Raw genomic sequence first — 20,748 nt, 5'->3', positions numbered from 1 at the left:
CCCGGGCTTTTGCAGCCCTCAGGCATATACAGATTTAGTCTTTAGTTTTGTTTCTAAGATGGGAGATTATTTCACAACATTAGTGGCTCAGCACAGTCTGATTTCTAAACCAGAAATGTGTTGCACACTTGCCAGTATCAGGTTCTTACAACCAGCTGGGCAAGAGAATCTGTTAGTAATTCTGGATAAATGCTTGAAAGGGCTCAATGCAATAGGAAGACTTCTACAGAAACTGTAATGCAGCCAATATTTATGTTTTCAGGTATTTTAAATCTATTATTTTTGTACTGAGAGGATCTTTCCAGTAATTCTTTCTTGTTGTGCTTTTTATTTCTTTTAAATAATTTTAAGGCTGTGTCCTCAATAGTAGCTCTGAACCAAGCATGAAAGATGTGTCAAAAATATTTTATTATCTAGTACTTGGTGAGACAAGACCTTGTGGTTTCCAGCTCAAGCCTCAGAAACCAAGTCATCCTTGTCTGGGCTCTGCCAGGGTCATTTCCAGACTCAGGAAGGGAATGACTCAGAAATAGTACTGGTTTTGGCAGCACCACATCTTACCTTCAGGCTCAGAAGTCCAAATCTCATCTCAAGAATGCTGTTCAGTTTTTTCCCTTTTTTTCTTTTTGTTGGTGAGGAGCTTATAGTTAGGGAGTTGCATTTTTATCCATCACAGAGGGCTTTGCTTGTTGCGTTTGCTGCCAATTCCTCTCTGTTGGTGGCTTTGTACAGAGGCACTGGCTCTGGCGCCATGCCCTGTGGGACCCTCAGTGCCTCACCTTCAGGTGTTTCAGTATATTTTTCTCCTTATGAGTAAGTCTAGGGTGAAATGGAGTGAAATTTGCTTCAGAAAAATGAACCTGTTGGTTAATACCAGGTTTTTAGATTATATGTGGGTGATCACTTATTCAGATCATCTTTAATAGTTTATTATCATATCTTGTATGGTGATCTGGCTGCATGTTCTTAGTGCCCAGTAGACAAAGTGTGCAAAGAAGATTTTGGTTCTGGGTTCTTAATGGTTAGGGACTAACATGCCAAGATCGACTTTTTATTAGCACATTTCATTTCCTTTAGGAAAAAGTTTTAAAACAGTCTACCTAAAGGTCTCCCTACTGCAGGTTCAAGGAATGACATGCGTTTGAATTTGGCCAATTAACATGACAATGTCAATGTCTAGGTCCATTTCCAAGGGAAAGATTTGTTCTTTAAAAGACAAAAACTTGATGGTGTCCAGGCTAAGAGGCAGCTTCTCCTCTGGGACTATTTGGTGAGGCCCCCCACCCCCACCCCAATCTTTAACATTGGCTGACAAATGGATTCAGAACAGGAGTTTCTAAAGCTGCAATGGAAACTTTAATTATGCAGGTCCTGTCAAAATCCATCTGCTTAATTTGACTGTTTCTGGGTAAGATACTATTTTTCTAGCAGTATTACTGGATCACCCTATATAGGAATAGGAAATTAGCCTTCTTTACAGACAAGCTTCATTCTCTATTCTGAGCAACATTAGGGATGTTGTTAGGTTGAGGTGTCTTCAGAGAGTTTATTTTGTTGTTGTTGCTACTGATTTGATGACAACATGGAAGTGACTCTAGAGGTGAGAGAGAACAGATGTACAGAAATGCTCCTGGAGATTTTGGTGCGGTACGACTTTGTGGTTGCCTGGTGCTCAGGACCTGAAACCTTCTGTAATTTGGGGGCAGACTGGGGCATCAAAAGTTGTCTTGGTTTGTACAAGACCCAAATGGTTGTTGGGCTAGTGAGCAATCTGTGGTCTTAACCTTTTCAATGTGCCTCATCTAAACAGTTGGAAACACTTCTATTAAGCAATCCTTATATTTATGATGAGCACTCATGGATTTGTTTTGGGGAGGGATTGGGCAGGAGTTTGAGGTGGTTGCTAAATGTATAAATATTGAATGTGCCAGCATCTGGGATTTTTCAGCTTAAATATCAGACAGTGAGCCTTATGCAAGCAGCTGACATAGTGAAACTGTCTGTTATTTTAGGGTGCTTGCCTGGGTATTAAGCTATAGGACAAACTAAAATTTTCACAATCAGCATTGTCATGTGTATTTCAAATAGAGATTAAGAAGAAACTTTTGCCAGCCATTCTCAGTGTCGGGAAAACCTCCATGAGAATGTACATGAGAAAATGGACTTATTAGTGCTGATAATCTTACATTCATACATAGACTGCAGCCAAAAGAGCATTCAAAAACCCTTCTCGATCAATTCAAATAAAGAACTCTAATAATTTCACTAAGTCTTCAAACCAAGAAAGTTCCATGGTAAGTTAAGGCACACAGCTCTTTGGGACCTTGAAACCGGGAAGGAAATACAAATATTTTGCAGGTGTATTTCTGTATAGCAGGTACTACTGTAATTGAGTCATTGAGCCATGACCTGGGATGCATGCTTTGCTCGTCCTGGTGTAGCCACAGTTTTCAGTTAAATAAAAGCATCTCTTGCTCTTCCATTTGCCCAGTTTTTCGATCCCTGGTTCATGTCACTCCCAAGAGGTTAATGTGTGGCATGAGAGCTTGTTGACAGGCATTGCCCAGTGCTTTTCTCTGCAGTCTGCCAGTGGTGCCTGCTGTTGTCTCACTGACCTATAATGTGCTTGGTTGCCTGTTGTCATAAAGCTCTGACTATCTCTTCACCAGAGAGGGTTTGGGTCTTCTCCAGCCCTCCTAGACATGTCTTAAAAACTATTTTTGTAGTCTTATTTAAGTTTTGGGTCCTCATGGAGAATAGAGAATAACCTGATTATTTTCTTCAAGGAAAAATTCTGGTGTGATTGTGAGGTATGGACAACTGAATTAAACTTTCTGTGCCTGAATTCTGCTAATCTGTTGTTCTGGTCTCAAAGGTACTCAGAAACTTTTGAGTCTGTTTTCAGACCTTCAGTGTGCCCATTAACAATGTATAGTGCAGGCCGGCGCCGCAGCTCAATAGGCTAATCCTCCACCTTGCAGTGCTGGCACTCCGGGTTCTAGTCCCGGTCGGGGCGCCGGATTCTGTCCCCGTTGCCCCTCTTCCAGGCCAGCTCTCTGCTGTGGCCCGGGAGTGCAGTGGAGGATGGCCCAAGTGCTTGGGCCCTGCACCCCATGGGAAACCAGGAGAAGCACCTGGCTCCCGGCTTCGGATCAGCGCGGTGCGCTGGCCGCAGCGTGCCAGCCGTGGCGGCCATTGGAGGGTGACCCAACGGCAAAAAGGAGGACCTTTCTCTCTGTCTCTCTCTCTCACTATCCACTCTGCCTGTAAAAAAAAAAAAACAAACAAAAACAATGTATAGTGCTTTATTAAAAATTAATAATCTTGGGTTCCACACATGGATTTATGAATGGGGGCTAGGAATCTATATTGAATTGAGTTCCTAAGGAATTTGATACTTATGGCTCTAGGACAACATGGTTCTAGGCCCAAGTCAGAAATATTCATGCTTTAGAATTTTAACATGGCAAAAACTAAGTAACCAAATAGATACAAATTCCCTTATTTTATAAATAAAGAAATCAAGCTTAAAACAAGATCACAAGATCACAGCTACTCATTGGCAGATTGGAAGCTAAAATCTGATCTCTTGAATTCTAATTTATGAGACTCCAAGTCATAAGATGAGATACAGCAACACAGAAGTAAAAAAAGCCCAGGGTTTGTGGGATTAAGTAGTGTGCCTGCCATACCTTCAGGATGTGAATTTGAGAATGTCACTGAAATATAACAATATGAGGCCTACAGTTCATTCCTGAATTACCTGAAAAAGGTCCTTGTAGAGATTATGAAGTCAATATCTGCATTCAGTTCTTTAAGTACCAGCATGGTATTTCTGCCAAGTGAGCATCCATTTGGTTGAAGACTTCTAATGATGGGGATACTCCCAACCATTCTGAGACCCTCTTCCCTGTCTTCTAACAACTCAGATCCTCTTACAATTAGTTCTATATTGAGTTGAAAATTTCTACTCCCCACTTGGAGCTTTTACCATCGGTGCTGGACCTACTTTCAAGAAAGATACAGAAAAGTCTAATTTGCCTTCTGTGCAACAGTGATCATGCCCTCTACCCAATCTCTATTGCATATTTAAGCTGTACAAGCAATGATTCTTTGGCCATTTTTGAACAACTTGATTTTTTATATTCTCTTCATTCTGGTTGTTTTGTTTTCATGCAGCCTGTTTTATTATCTTTTTTTATTAAAGCTTACCAAGTAGAAAAGACATAGTACTTGGGGTGATTTGACCAAGTAACAATTCATTATTTCTGCCTAACCCTAACTATAAAAACTGTATTGATTTTGACTTGCCCAGTGTCATTCAACTCACAATTAAGAATCACATATGCTACTGTCGCTCCCCGTCTTCGTGGAGGAACGACACAGGACCCTGCGTTGTTCTTTTGTCTGCTCGGCCCTCCCCGGGTTTGCTGCTGGTTCTTCCTGGGTTGGCTACCGTCCCTTCCACCTCCGTGGAAGGGCGGTTCCCCCTGCCACATTCCCCACTTCCGCAGGGGAGCGGCACACCACCGGCCGGCTCTCTCGGGGGCTGCACAGGGGTTCCTCCAGATAGATGTTCCTCTTAGATGTTCCTCATGCATGTTGTCTCTCTCCTCCTTTATAGTCCTCTTCCACCAATCCCAACTCTGCTACCCACACGCCGAGTACACTGCTCTCCTCTAATCAGGAGCAGCTCCTGCAGCTTGTCAAGTTGGTGAGAGGCAGCTGGGTAGAAGCTGTTGCCTCCTCTCCCAGCGCCATATTGTGGGAGAGCAGATGCATAGAATAAGTCTTAATTCCAGTAACCTAGTCTAGTCCGAGTTGCTCCCCACATGCTACTATAATCATGTATCCCTTACCTTTTTATTTAAGTTGATGATTGTTTTTTACACCCATATGTTTTATTTAATATTCATCTGCATTGAAATTATTTTTTAAAGATTTATTTATTTACTTGAGAGGTAGAGTACAGACTGAGAGAGGGAGAGACAGAGAGAAAGGTCTTCTCTATCCTCTGGTTCACTTCCCAAATGGCCACGACAGTTGGAGCTGGGTCGATCCCAAGCCAGGAATCAGGATCTTCTTCTGGGTCTCCCACATGGGTGCAGGGGCCCAAGCACTTGGGCCATCTTCAACTGCTTTCCCAGGCCATCAGTAGGGAGCTGGAATGTAAATGGGGCAGCCAGGACTTGAACTAGCATCCATATGGGATGCTGGCATTTCAGGTGGGTTCTTGACCTAATATGCCACAGTGCCAGCTCCAAATCTGTGTTGATATTTATCTCACTGGAGTCAACCCATTGTCCCATATTATTGCTACTTTTTAAAATTCTGATTTTGTTATTATCCTAAGATCACTTTATATTATTTATTATTCATTTCATAAATATTTATTAGAAACCTTTATCAACCAACGTACTGAATATTAGAGATAAAACAGTGATCAAGGTAGGCACATTGCTTCCCTAATGGAATATATAGTCTAATGAGGAATACAAATTAGTCACCAATATAGTGTGCCTTAAGTATGATGATGAGGGTAGTAGGGCATGCTGTGGGCATGTGTGGGAGGGGCATCCAGGAATGAACATCTATAGTTTAGGGAGGAAGTAATCAGAGAAAGCCTCCTTGTGGAAGTGAGCTGCAAGTGAGATGTATGAGATGTGGCATTAGAGAAGAGTGTCCCGTGCTGGGCAATCACATTAGTCAAGGACTAATGAAAGAAAGCATGGCCTGGGGAAGGGGCTGTGGGAATGTGTACATGGGAATGCCAGAGATGGGTGGGGTTTGACTCTCCCCGGAGGGTAATGGGGAGTACCTGTGCGATTTTAGGCTGGGTTGTTGGTGAAACTGGTAGACAGTGACGTCTGAGACGGACATCAACCTGTTTGTTAATCCAGTCTTTGCCATGACTCTAATCACTGCATTTCTTCATTCTGTCCACCAGCATATCCACCAGAATATGCTCAGAGGTTTAGCCCAAGATCCTGTTGGAAATAAAATACCATTTTCTGATTGAGCAGACTGATAACCTCATTAAAAAGAAAATGTGGTTAGCCTCTATCTGTCTTGACTTTGTCTTAGTGAACCTGTGCTGGCCATCCATGGCTGGGGCTTGATTTTCTGTGCCACGTGACTGCCTTTGAGATTGTCTCTGCTCTCAGTCTTAGGGATGGAGCCTGTGAAAAGGAAGATCAGCATTCTGAAGTGTAATGGTGGATGATTATGAAATGTGACATGGGAAAGATTGTTCTTGCTCTTAAGGTGTCAGCTAGGATAGAAGGAGCTCTCTGGAGCCTCTGTCTGGTTGTCACAGTAGAGTGGTTAAGAGGCGGGCCTGGGAGGCAGATTGCCTGGGCTTGAACACTGCCTCTCTGTTACCACCTGCACAACCTGGGACGAGAGCTTAACTTTCTTCAGCTCTAAAAGGGAGACAGAATGCCTACCTCACAGGACAACACATTTACAGTAACTGAAATAATATAGGCCTGTTACTTAGTAAGTACTTGGTGAGTGTGATTAAGATTTTTCTAGAGCAAATTGTATTTGTCAAATCACAAAGACTTTCGTGCCTTCCTATTTCTTCTCCCTTCATTTTCTCCCTCACTTATTGGAGCAGCTCTTCATTCCCTTCTTTTTGGTTAACGCAACTATGAAGTACAAAAGCAATGAAGGGTCTGGGGAAAATTCCTTTTTGACAAAGTATACATTTTCCCCTCCCTTTCAGCTTTGAAGGCCTGGAGCCAGATAGCCAGGCTGACAAGAAGAACAGGGCATGGTGTGAGCAAGTTGGGTGTGGATGGTGCAGGGCTCCATGCCTGCACAATGACACTTCACCCCACCCCCAAGTCTGCAGGGAAGGCCGTGGGTGGGCCTCTGACAGGAGGTATTCTTCCTCCACGCTGTGTGTGACACCCCGGTCAAATGGACACAGTGAGTCTTTGTAATTTGGCAAAGTCTCATTGTTGCTTAGCACTTGAGATTAGCAACTGTCCAGAGCTGATGGGCTGGCTGTTGAGAAAGGGCTGATATTTTCTGTTTGTGTAAATCACCAATGAACCAAAATACGCACTTCATTTGTAAATTAGGGAAGGAGGATGAGTCTTTGAGCTTTCCCAATGTGGAAACCTTCCCTACCATTCCAGCTATTCATTCAACATAGTATCTACAATTCCAATTGGTAATCCAGGGTAACTGGGGATAACCATTGGGTTTTCCTCCATGTTTGGGTCGATGCAGGTATGATCAGGTCAGGGTTAAAGCCAGATTTGCCCCTCAGGACACTTTGAAGATTTCTGAAGGTTCACAAAACCAGCCATGTATTATTGCTCATTTGTGTCTTTCTTCCATTCGCAAGCAATCATTCTCCTGAGAGATGGAGTGCTCAAGATATTGCCTGCTTGTTGTCTCCATTCTCCTGTCTGAAACAAGGTGAGCCTATTTCAGGAAGAGATGTGGTGATGGTGCATTATTAATGAGAATTCTATGCCCTCTGCAGCCTCCTCAGGCGTGGAGCTGGGCTAGGAGCTGGGAACACCTGCTCTTACATGCTGTATGTTTCAACCCATTGAAAGATCTTAGTGCAAAGTCAAGCATGGAATGATGTTCTGTGGTTTTCAAAGAGGTTCCTAGAGGGTTCAAGCTGGATAGGCTGAGAATAAACCTATTTACCTATGACAGATATAACTAGACTCCAATGTCTGACCAGGGAAAACTGGATATGTTTTACAAAATCCAAGAAGGCTGGGCTCCTCATTGCAAACATGTATAATGTTATAGCCTGGCCCCAAATGCAGCTGTGCATGAAGAGGGTAAGTATGTGTGGGTCTCTGCATTAATGTAATCCAGTGAAATCATCAAGTTTGAATTCCCAACCTAACTTTTTTCAGTTCTCCTGGATAAATAATCTTTCCTCTATGACTCAATTAGAAGAATATCCAGTTTAAAAAAAAAAATCGAAGAATTGGATGAAAATGGATTGTGCAGGAAATGCTGTCATTAATAGGGCCGAGAAAGGAAAACACAATTATTGAGTAGAATATTCATAATTTTGCATATTTATAAGCTCAGTGTGTCCCTGACATGTTTCAAAGATGTACAAAAGGAACACGTTTTTTAGCTCTCATTTTAAGGAGGGGAAAACAAGTACCAACATAAACCTTGTTTTTGAGCACTGCATTTTTCTTTAGTTGAAAAAAATAATGCCATCTCTTTTTAAATCTTTTTTCAAGGCTCTCCTATACTCAGTCATTGTCTAAGAAGTTCCATTTAAAGGTAATCTTGCAAGGATTTGAGAAGAATTTTACTACCAAATTATTGCTTCTAATCACAAATCATTACTAGTCGCTATCTTCTCTGCAGTTAGTCATGGATTTCTGGTTTTTCAGTTGAGATGAAGAAAGTTTTGGTCTGCAGGAGGTCTTTGAGACCCCCAGGCTTACCATACCTTCTCTGGGTACTCTGAATGCTGCCTTTAGGTCTTCCTCTTGTTGGCCTGAGTGAAAACTAGACATCCTTAGCGTAGGTAGCATAGGTATTGCTGAAAGCATCTGCAAATCCCTCCATGAGGCCCCTCCCCTCAGTTAGGATGACTGGTGGCTTGAATTTGACCAGCAGGAGAAAAGGGACGAGGCCCAGGGGCATGAGACATCCCAGTGTTTTACAGAGCAGGCACTAGGGAAGGCTGTGATCTCTGTGGAACACCCCACGCCCCATACCACCACCAACTCTTTCCCTTTCCACCTTACCTTTGCCCCTTCCCTCTCTAGCAATGTTTCCTCTCTCATTCCCCTTCCATTTCTCTGACACTGTTGTTCACTTCCTTTTCTCCCATGTTATCTTGACAATTTTCTCCCAGATCAAAGGTAGAAGTGGGTCACTTGATTAATTGCCATGCCGCAGCATCTTTTTCCTCCTTGACACAGAAGCCAAGGGGACAAAGGGCTGCTCTTTAGAAGTCTCGAGCTGTGTGGGTGCAGGGTGGGGAATTCACAAGCCTGAGAGAATTGAGCCTTCCCAGCAGGGATGTGAAGGTTCCTAGGTCCTACAGAAGAATAAAGTTGCCACTGCTGCACATTGTGTTGAGCTATAAATTTGCATTTGAGGGGAGGGCACACAACCCCAGCGTTAAACCATATGGACTACATGGAAACTTAATTTAAATTTTGAAGTTTTCATACATAGAGATTAAATAATGGAAGGAGCTTAAATAATGATGATAACCATTTAACCTTCTCCATTCTGTACTGTGTAAATTCTCCCACACCCTCACTGTTCCATTAGTCCCGTGTGGCCCTTTTCACTTAAATTCATTAAAATGACATAAAATTTAATAGTAATTCAGTCACAGTGGACACATTTCAAGGGTTCCTTAGCCATATGGGGCTAGTAGTTACTGCATGGGACAGTGCAAATATAGAATATTTCTGTCATGGCAGGAAGTTATCCAAGATAGCCCTGCTCTTGATCCTTTATTCTATTTTTTTAAAGATTTATTTTATTTATTTGAAAAAGTTACAGGGAGAGGTAGAGACAAAGGTCTTCCATCCACTGGTTCACTCCCCAGATGGCTGCAATGGCCACAACTGTGCCAATCCGAAGCCAGGAGCCAGGAGCTTTTTCCAGGTCTCCCAAGTGGGTGCAGGGCTCTAAGGACTTGGGTCATCTTCTGCTGCTTTCCCAGACCATAGCAGACAGCTGGATCAGAAGAAGAGCCACTGGGACTAAAACGAGCACCCAATGGGATGCTGGCACTTCAGGCCAGGGCTTTAACCCACTGCGCCACAGCGCCAGCCCCAATCCTTTATTCTTTCAATTCAGGTAGCTTAGGTGACACCATGGAGCACTTGACAGTAGAAAGTTAAGCTAATTCCAGAACTGGCTACAAAGAAAGAAATCTTTTAACAGAATGCCAAGTTAAAGCCAACTGATTTATTATTCAGTTGATCCAATTCAGATGTTGTTAGGGAGGGTACTTGAGAAGTTGAGAAGAAGTTTTCAATAACAGAATTATGACAGTTATTGTAAGTATTTGTAAGAGAGGGTGGATAGTCTATGGAGAGTGACAACATAGCTAAGGGGCCATGTGCATTCCCTACACATGGGAATTGAAATTTAGAAACCAGACCCTCCAAGCACTGGCTAAGTAGAGCTGTGCCTTCTTTGTAAGACTAGCGGTTGCTTTCAGCAGCTGAGAAGTGCTTGAACTCCCAAGGAATGGACAGCACCTTCTCCAAAATCCTAATGAGAGTCCAGGGTCACTCAACACCTTCAAAAGATAGTTAACATTGAAAGTTAAAGCCAAGGTCACCTTTTGACTAGCTAATAATCTTTCTCAGTAAATGAGCATAGATCCCACCAGAACGCATTCTTAAATTAATTCATGGTTTAAGCCTGGTACAGACCTTTGTCATAGTTCAAGGAAAGAGTATATGGAAAAGACCCTTGGGCCACTCTGTCCTAGTGTCATGTTGTCAAAGACACAAACGAAGACAGTCAACTCAAGTCCCCTGGCTTGCACAAGGCAGACTTCTCCCAGATGGATGACAATGACATTGAGATCCAGTGTCCCTTAAAGCAAGAACACTGGGTTCTTAAGATAGCTCTGACCACTGTACTGTGACTTCCAAAATTCACTAACAATTCTGCCTTTCTTCCCCTCCCCAACCACTTTAATTTATTCATCCACCTCTTTGGTTCTGGCCTTATATGGTTACAAAACCAAATGGGTAAGAGGGTTGGGGGATAATCCACCAAATCTTATGAAGTCCTAAGCTCAGGGTTTGCTAAGCATTAGTGACTTCAGGTGTTGCTGTCTGTGAGCTGGGTCCCTGGGTGGGAGGGCAGCCTGGGCGTTGGATGTCCTGCTTAAGTCTTGGTTTCTGTGGTAAATGTTGAGGGGCTCCTTTTGCCTTCTCTGATGATGAATGAACCTATGTGATTGACCCAGGAGAAGAAACTGAGGTTTAATCGGCATGTATGTGAGCCTGATTCTTCATTGGTAACAGTGAACTTTTAACTAACATGTTTGTTACTAATCAACAGATATTATGAAGTGCTTAATGGTTTTCAGATGCTATGGTATAGCAGAGGAACTTATGATCTCTGTCATGGTTTGAAGAGACTGATGATATGATTCATAAACTTTGGAAGTCTCGAACATTTTGTCTCCAATATTTAAAAGGTTTGTTTTTATTATCAAATGGAAGTTGAGTGGGTGAAGGATTGTGGAGGGGGCAGGTCCCTCCTTATTATTGTCTTCTGGGTCTAGGATGAACCTCAAGGAAAAATACTTGGTTTTGAAAGATGAGTATAGGAAGAGCAGAGTCTGAAACTGAAAAGGTGGCTTTTAATTACCTGGCGGCTTCTACATTGATTAGTTGATTGTTGAAATAGGAAGGCTATGCCAGAGCTGCTTCTCACATTCTTGGGATCTGAATTTACATGTCTGCTGTCTGTCTTCAGAGCACAGCCGAAACTTGCTAGTCATCTGCCTTATCTCTTCATCACCAACAATAGTTGGGAGAAGAACAAATATTCACAGCTTCTTTTAGGGAGGCAAAGGACCTGCAGAGCTGTCAAACGTCATGTCCTCATCTTATGAGTGAAAAGTACAAGGTCCAGGGGTTCACAGCTTATTGGTTCAGAAGCTGGGATACTAGAACCCTGGTCCTCCCTCTGTTAGGTGCATTATCTACTGCATGGATCTGTCTTGTGTTTTAAAACCTTCCCACTGCTGATCTGATAAGAAGTGATTGACAAGGAAATTTTAAGACAAACCTTTGGATATGTTTTTGGGCAAAATCAGAGTCATTTCTAGAATCTGGGACAATAATACTTCCAAACTGAGACTTCAAACTTCTGGATTCTGAAGAGTTTCTAAGTCTGATAAAATGAAATCTTATAGCCTTGCCTCCTCAAAACAGTCTACTGTATCGGTATATTTAGATAACGTGTGTCACAGTGGTTAAAGGGTGGATTCTGGAGCCAAACTGCCTGAATTCATGATTCTGGTTTTGCCACTTACAAGTTGTGTGACTTTGGAGAAACCATGCAATTGCTCCCTGCATTAGTTTACCCGTCCATAATTTGGAGACAACAGTATCTCCCTTAGTTAAATCAATATATTATATAGCACTTGGATTGTGGTACTTTGTACACAGTGGGCATGACTCGAGCATTAGCTGTTTTTATTATTTAGTTGGCTAAATGTAATGAATCATTTCTCCTATTTATTCCCTGCATTAAAATACCTTTAAAAGTACAAAGCAGGCAAGACATAAGAAATCGGGGGCTGATGTGATCTGATTATGTGAGTTTCTTGTTTACACTGATGGGCCAGGACCATCACCAGAGTATTCAACTACAGTCCCAACCATGGAGTATTAAGCTCTGGAAGCACTGAGAGGCCACTGACCCACTGACTGGTATAGGAATGAATCTGATCTTGATTGACAGCTCGTGGGCCACCTGCCCTCCACCAGTGCCACGGTCACTTTCAACACACTAGACCTTAAAATATCATTGTCAAAGGGGGGCGATTGCCACAGTTAGCAACTCTTGGATAAAAATACAAATAATGTATTTCAGTTGTTAGAAAGCCTTTTAGCTAAAGGATGTTCAACTGTGAAAGGGGAAAAGTTGGCCTGTGTCCATTCTGAGTCATGCTGCACTTCCCCTTATCCTCAATTCTGTGAACCTGCCCAGTGATTCATGGGAGTACTTCAACTGTGTCCCCGTTGGTGGTGCTGGCAACACTAGAATTTCTTACTCAGGTCTCCATGAAGAATTTCCTCTTTAGTTGACAGATTTGTTCACCTCTCTTCAGGCTCAGCACCACTAAGCTGCCAAGAGAATTAGATGTCCTTAGCTTTATCAGGAATTCAACTGACATCCAACAGAGCCAAATTCTCAGTCAAGTTCCCAGTGGGTCATGACCTCATTTTTTAAGTGGTAATGTGGATGAGCTGGAGAGATAATAAGATGACACATTTTAGTGATTGACTTCATTTAGTTTTGTATCACCCTCTTAAATTGTGAAATAGATAATACATTCCAAATATTGTATGACTTTAAAATTAGAAAATGTTAATATTATCTGGGCTAGATGGAAACTCCTGAGACGCCATATATATGTATTTTGTAATATGTGTCTGTGTGTGTATAAATGTTTTTAGTGCTTATATTTGGATAATACTATACTGGAGTATTTACATTTATATATAGTCCCATATTGGAGTATCTGGGTTCAATTCCCAACTCCTGCTCCTGACTCCAACTTCCTCTTAATGCACGCCCTAGCAGGCAGCAGCAATGGCTCAAGTAGCTGAGTTCCTGCTACCCATGTTTTTAGTATTTGTACTAAGTATTTTAAGTATTTACACACACACAAATGTTTTTAGCATTTGGTATGTATATGTATACACATTTGAGTGTATATTTTTATATATAAAAAATAAATTGCCTAATAAGATTAGGCAATCTGACCAGGGTTACACAGTGCAAGAGGCAGACCTGGATTTGAAACTAGGCCTCTCTTAAAGTCTGCATGTTTAATTACTCCACTTATTGCTTCACCTTTTACAGGCATTTGCTCTCCTCTACAACCTTTAGTAAGTACTGAGCACATGGTTAGCATTCAGGAGGAACCAAAGTAGGGTTGCCTCACTGAGATTTAGAATGCAGAGGGTAAAACAAAGCCCTTGCTATTGAAGAGCTAATTGTGCACATCTTTTCCCAAACCCCATGTTTAGTGATATCACACTGAGTGCTTGATATTGGTTGTGGGGGGAGTATTTACACCATGGAAGTTGGTCAATGCTACAAATCATAGCTATCCCATCTTGGTTCTGTGAGTGAATTTCCTGAAATACCAGAGGGCATTTCATTTTTCTTTTTTTAAATGTGTAATGTATTTATTTGAGAGGGAGATAGAAAGAGGAAGAGGGAGAGGGAGAGAGGGAGGGAGAGAGAGCAAGCAAGCAAGCGAGAGTGTGCACTTCTATTTGATGGTTCACTTCCCAAATAACCAAGGCTAAGCCAGGCCAAAGCTGGGAGCTGAGAACTCCATACAGGCCCATCATCTGTGTGGCAGGCACCCAACTGCTTGAGCGATTGCTGCAGCCTCCCAGGGTGCACATTACCAGAAAGCTGGAGCTGGAAATCGAAGCCAGGTACCCCAGTATGGGTGGTAGACATGCTAATCACTAGGCTAAATGTTTGCTCTCATGGCACTTCAGATCTGAGAAGAGATAAGTAAAGTCACCTGTGGCTCTGAGGCCAGGGAGCAGGCTATAAGGCCAGGTGAAAACAATATTCACAGCAATGGAGGGAACTCAAGTATTGTGGTCATTCTTAAAGTGGGCCCTAGGGAGCGCATTAGAGATGCTGAGTTGTGGCAGGCACTCCCAGCGATTGTTGCCCAGGTGACCTGTGGTGGGACTTTGACATGTGCATGTTTAAACAGTCCAGGTGATTTTGGTGCACAGTAATATTGGAGAACTAGCCTTATGCTCTTCAATGAGTGTAGGATTGACCTTGTGATTCTTGTGAAAAGATTGTGTTTCACAAGGTGTGAGCTGGCACCTTTGACGCAGGCTTGTAGGTGATGCCAACGCTGCTGGACCATGGCAATCCCTCTTGCAGAAGCATTGAGTTCAATCCTCTCCTATCACAGGTGATGAACTGAAGGTCCAGGGAGGTCAAACAACTCAGATGGTTGATTATTTGGTTGGCATTCCTGAAAACAGGAAATAAAAACCACTCCTCTTCAATAACATAATAAAAGAGTACTGTTTCTTTAAACGCCTGCTGTGTGAGGAAGGCTGCATCACAAACACTAAGGATCCAAGGAGCATGCCCATGTTACCCAGAGCCTGCTGGAGGAAGTAAGATGTTGTCTTACCTGAAGTGAACGAAGGCCTGGAGGAAGTGAGGTACCATGATACAAGAACAGGGCAGGGAATCAGAAACATGCAGGCTCGTTTTGCCTCAGATGAGACATCTTGGATGAGTGTTTTAAGTTTTCTGGAACTCTAGCATTTCCTATGTAAAACCAAGATGTTTGCAGTTATGGATCTCAAAAATCCTACCCAGAGTTTGGATTCTATGACATAAAAGAGTTCTGTGTGTATGTGTGTGTGTTTTAAGCCAAAAACTAAAAACTAGTGGCCCATGGACCATATTTTGCCCACAAACATTTTCTTTTCCTTTTCAGGTTTTAAGAAAAAAGTTCTATTTTGCTGACTTAACTATGTTTAAATAAACTTTTTGTTTGGGAATAATTTTAGATTTACAGATACGTGGCAAAGCTAAAATGCAGAGTTCTTGTTCCTGTCATCCAGGTTCCTACATTTCACATTACCATGGTACATATGTTGAAAGTGGGTAGCTAATATCGAGCCATTGCTATGAATGAAACTGCAGATGGCATGGATTTTACCAGGATTCTTTGTCCTCTTTTTGCTCCTCATCCAATCCAGGGTTCCACACTATATTTAGTTGTCATGTCTCCCCAGCATCCTCTGATCTAGGGAAATCTCTTTCTTTCCTTATTTTACATGACTGGTTGACTTGAATTCTCATCAGATTGCTTGTGAATTGTTCCCCCATCTGGGTTTGTGAGTAGTTTTTTCATGGGTAGGGGTGGGTCTTGAGTTTTCTGAAAGGATTGAGGTAAAAGATCCTCATCCACCTGTTTATGATGTCCTTCCCCATGACAGGTCAGAACGCACCACTGGATTTTTTCCATAGCACCAAACCATCCAGGGCTAAATCTGCGAGAGGTCTCCGAGATTGCTTGTCCATCCTGTTGTGTCTTCAGAAAGCTTGAACCAACTTTGAAAAACTGGAATATCTTATATAGAAATCAGGATTCCTGTATTCTCTCAAAAACTGGAAGACTTGTCAGTACTGGGTGTTCAATGACACCCAGCAAAAATGGGCTGGAACTGAGTGAGTTGTCCCCTTTCACTGGTGCCTGAATTGGCCAGTTCACGATAGTTTTCATCTCTCACCCAGCTGTGCTAAAATGTGTCTGAGCCTGTCCAAATCCCTGGTGTTCCCTGGTCTGTCTGGTCCCTCCTTCAGGTGGTTGGGTTTATCTTTATGGTATGTATTAGCCTAAATGTACAATAAGACTGGGGAGAAAAGCCAGAGGGGCTGGAGTGCTAGGGAAGTCTTTCTGGAGAGGTGCATTTGCCTGGCGCCAAGAGCAGCAGTTCTGAAGTCAGGACCACTGTACCGGCCTCACTGGGGAATTTGTTAAACATGCATTCTTGACACCATCCCAGGCTGACTGAATCAGAAACTCTGGTGGTGAGGATGCAGTGTGTGATTTAATGTGTGCTAATATTGGAGAACCACTGCAGAGGCAGGCAGGATGGGGAGGGGAAGAGTCAGGCGGTCCAGGTCCCGTGGTGGCAGGGAACTGGAAGGATGGAGACTGGCGTCAGTGTGAGTTGTCAGGCCTGTGGACCCTCAGCACATATGGACAGGGCTTTGCTTCAACTCCGTCTGCTGAGGAGTCCATGTTTGTCTTTTCCAGTGCCTTCTTCATCTGCAGCCCTTGATCTTTGCACCATCAAAATCTCACCAGTGTGGATTTAGTAAGAAAAACAGAGCCTTTGTGGTTACTTTTGACTGACAGGTGATTAACCCTGAGAGTCAGACCTTTGTCCATGTGGCAAAGTTCCTTGGGTCTGAGTTAAGTGAGAGGGTTATGTAAATATGAGAACATGTCAGCAGATTTAAGTATATTATCTGCTTACCCTTACTCTATTTTAAAGACTTAGATTAAGTTTTGCTTCCTCCAAGTTCTTCCTGTTGGGGCCATCTCCCCTCTCTGTGTATATGATTTCTTTACATTTGCCTGTGCCCCCCCCCTTTTTTTTTTTTTTTTTGACAGGCAGAGTGGACAGTGAGAGAGAGAGACAGAGAGAAAGGTCTTCCTTTTGCCGTTGGTTCACCCTCCAATGGCCGCCGCGGCCGGCGCGCTGCGGCCAGCGCACCGCGCTGATCCGATGGCAGGAGCCAGGAGCCAGGTGCTTTTCCTGGTCTCCCATGGGGTGCAGGGCCCAAGCACCTGGGCCATCCTCCACTGCACTCCCTGGCCACAGCAGAGGGCTGGCCTGGAAGAGGGGCAACCGGGACAGAATCCGGCGCCCCGACCGGGACTAGAACCCGGTGTGCCGGTGCCGCAAGGCGGAGGATTAGCCTAGTGAGCCGCGGCACCGGCCATGTGCCCCTTTTTGCCATCTGAACCAACCTCTAGTCTTGACTCTTCTCACCTTCCACCTAAATCCCCCTGCTCACTCACTGTCTAACTCTTAAAAAATTTATTTATTTGAAAGGCAGAGTGATAGGTTAAGTGGGGATGAGAGAGAGAGAGATCTTCCACCTGCTGGTTCACTCCCCAAATGATTGCAACTTCTAGGGTTGGAACTCCATCTGGGTCTCTCATGTAGGTGGCAGGGAGTACTTGAGCCATCACTGGCTGCTTTCCCTGCCAGGCACATTAGCTGGGAGTTAGATCTGAAGCAGAGGAATTAGAACTTGAACCAGTGCTCTGATTAGGGATGTTGGCATCACAGGCAGCAGCTGAGCTCACTGCATCACAATACTGGCCCCTCATTGCCTGACTCCTCCTCCCCTTTCAGGTCCCTGGTTAAACTTCACCATTTCCAGAACCACTTGCTGACTCCCAGGGAATGGGACAGTTCCTTAGATCTGCTGGAATGGCCTGGCTACTCCAGGCAGGAGTTGTGTCTTCTTCATCTCTACCCAAGCACCTAGCACACTGCATGCACAGAGAAACTGCTCAGGGAACACTTGCTGAACGAATGTGTCCTCTGCAAACACACAGGGCATGGAATAGCCTAGCGCTAAGCAGTCTGGCTCAGGAATCAGTCAACCTGGGTTTGAATTCTGATTCCACCTAACTGGTGGTCTGGACAAATTGTTTAGCATCTCCAAGCTTCCTATACAGTACACAGTACTGACCATAAGGTGTCCTGTGATGACTATATGGGCCAAAACATTTCAAGCACTTTAAACAATATCAGCAAAATAAGTGCTCAATAAGTAATGGCAGTAAACAGACCCTTGGGGATGACTTACTGAGCTGGACTGATAGCAAGTCTTAGCTTACACTTTACCTGAGAAAATTACATTCTTCTAAGGGGAGAGATGTGTGAGATTCAACCAGCAAAAGAGGATGGACTTGTGCCCACCTGCTTGTCAAGAGGTGCCTTTGCTGCTCTGTTTTCTCCTTTTTCCAGAGCAGCGACAAGTTGGGACTGATCAGGCTCATCCAACAGATTTGGAATAGATGCGTTCTATGAGATAAATCCAAAGTTGAGAAGCATTCTTCTATGACTCCATACGCATTTCTCCCAACATCTTAGAGAACGTGTTAAATCCTGGAGACCTCCAGACATGACTGCCAGTCTGTTTGTATCCAGGGAAAAGATTCTGAATGCAATCCAGTTCCTGTGCATTTTACCTATTTTGTCTTGAGTTGGCTGCCTTCTGCCACAGGGTTTTAATTAATATTGTTGTAGAACAGGAGGCTCATTAAATCTGTCTCATTATGACTGTTCAGGTTCTGGAGCTCAGCTGCAAAGGATTTTCCTATTATCATCACCTGACAAATATTCCTAATCAAGCAGGCCGATTCTCTCTTGTCAAGGACTGTCTCCCAAATGGAGGCAGCATTTATTCTGACTTGTACTATTAGTGTGAAAAATGTCACCTCTGCTGACAGACATATAGACCTAGCTCACAGGTGGGGCTTCCTCTGCACAGACTCACAGGATATCGGAATTTGTAAGGCATTATGCTGCATTCCAGTACCTGGAATGTCCACTGGGTTCACTTTTAAGTCTTCGGTTCAGGGATAAATTTTGAAAAGGAAAAAGAAACATTGTAATTATAAATTTGTAGAATCCTTCTGTCATAAGAAGCTATAGTAGTCATTCAATCTTCTACTATTATGAGTTCCCTCTTAGCAATCATAATTCCTAATTCTCAGTCTTCTCTTGATTCCTTCATTTGAGAAAAAGCCTATACTTCCAGTGTGGCCATTTTCATTTTCAGATAGGTCTTAGGAAAATTCTTCACAATATTTTCTTGAAATTTGTCTTCTTCTTATTTACCCATGGGACTTAGTTCTGCCACCCAGAGCTGCACAAAGCAAGTTGGTTATGCTTCCTCTAAAATGCTCCTCAGAGACCTCCCTCTTTTCCTTTCCAATCTGCTCCTCTTTAGATGAAATGTCCTGTGTTATGGTAAACCAGATCTCTCACCCTCCTGTTCACTGGTTGAAGGTGAGATATCTTTCAGTCTTCCCGAGATGTGACATCCAGAAAGGAATGCATCTTGCAGGTGTGGTTCATTCATCTAAGGGCCAAGGGAAGGTTTCTAGAATTTTTCTTGGTGGACTGTGTTGCATGCACCTTCCCAGAAATAGAGGTGCTGTTCTCTCCTCCCTGGGGCCTTTTGCTGCAGCTGCCTGAGCCTTACTTCAGTCACACCTGCTCACTGCATGGCCTTTGGGGAGACACTATTGCCCTGGGCTAAACTCAGGCTCTGAGACCGGCTGCTGCCTTCAAAGCCCAACTCAGCTGCCTGCTATCTGGTGTGATGTTGAGCAAGTTGCTTGGTAGGAATGAAAACAGGGCCTACTTCCTAAGCTGTTGAGAGAATCAGTGAGATCATTAATTAGCAGAGCTCCTGGGAAATGTTCAAGAAAGTGTTAATGATTATTATCAAGACCTAAACACCAATCATCTGCAGCCAACTACTTCCTGAGCTCGGAGTCTCTTGATTTTGACCTTTCTGAGGCAGGCTCAACCCTGAGAAGAGGAAGGGGCAGGCAATTCCACATGAATTGTCTTTCAGTTACTTCTTTCCCTGTGTCCAGTCTCAATACAGACACTCACTGAGAGCCTTCTCCATCCAAAATACTTCTTATGTAAGATCTCATTCCATGAGAGAGAGAGCGAGACAGCATGAGAGACTGCATGTATGTGCAAATGTTTTAGCAGAACGATCTCTCTCTCGCTTTCTTCCTCCTCTGTCTCCTCGCTACAAATGAAATCTCACTCTGAACCTCAGTGTGTAAGACCAACAATAGATGAACAGGTCCACCTGGCAGCTGCCACCTTCTCTGCATGGCAGAAGCTACCCTCTTGTTTGGGGAAACCCTGGAGGTTGTCTGTGGACTCCTGGGATTCTCAGTGCCACATTTGAAAACCTCTGCATGTACCAGTCCAGCATCGAGCTTTCTAGTTCCAGTCCTTGCACCTGCCAGATCCACTGTTCCCTGGACCCCACCTCGCCTCTACCGCATCACTGCCCCATCCGGCTCCTGGGAAGAATGCCCATTGCTTAGCTTCTCGTGTGTTCAGACTATGCCTTCCTAATTACTTACATGTTTTAATTGAAAATTAACTTCACAAGTAATAGACAAATATATTTTTTTAAAAGAGAAAAGTTATAGAAAAAGCTACAGTCCCTTTGGTCTCAGTCCATCCTTATTTCTTCCCATCTTGTTTCTCCCACCAGGAGAAAAACCTGGTGTATTTCCTTCTGTACACCTGAAAATCACAGTGAGGGGCTGGTGTTGTGATGCAGCTGGTTAAGCCGCACCTTGGGACACCCATGCCCCATAGTGGAGTCCCAACCAGTCTGCTTTCAATCCATCTCCTTGCTAACGCACCTGGGAAAGCAGAAGATGGTGGCCCAAGTACT

At 43.4% G+C, this 20,748-nt stretch overlaps 1 protein-coding gene across 5 annotated transcripts in view; it reads left to right on the top strand.

Annotated features, from left to right (window-relative positions):
• The window catches only part of EGR2 (early growth response 2), a 169,499-nt gene that overhangs the window by 78,437 nt on the left and 70,314 nt on the right, over nucleotides 1-20,748 (top strand). For all 5 annotated transcript variants that reach the window (XM_089314087.1, XM_089314086.1, XM_089314088.1 and 2 more), the window contains one exon: nucleotides 7,358-7,431. In XM_089314087.1, the coding sequence (XP_089170213.1) occupies nucleotides 7,358-7,431 (74 nt within the window). The remainder of the gene's footprint in view (nucleotides 1-7,357; nucleotides 7,432-20,748) is intronic.

The sequence above is a fragment of the Oryctolagus cuniculus genome, chromosome 15, assembly GCF_051225735.1.
Source record: "Oryctolagus cuniculus isolate XC-2025 breed Fujian yellow rabbit chromosome 15, ASM5122573v1, whole genome shotgun sequence".
NCBI classification, from domain to species: Eukaryota; Metazoa; Chordata; class Mammalia; order Lagomorpha; family Leporidae; genus Oryctolagus; species Oryctolagus cuniculus.
This window is presented reverse-complemented; position numbering and strand designations above follow the sequence as displayed.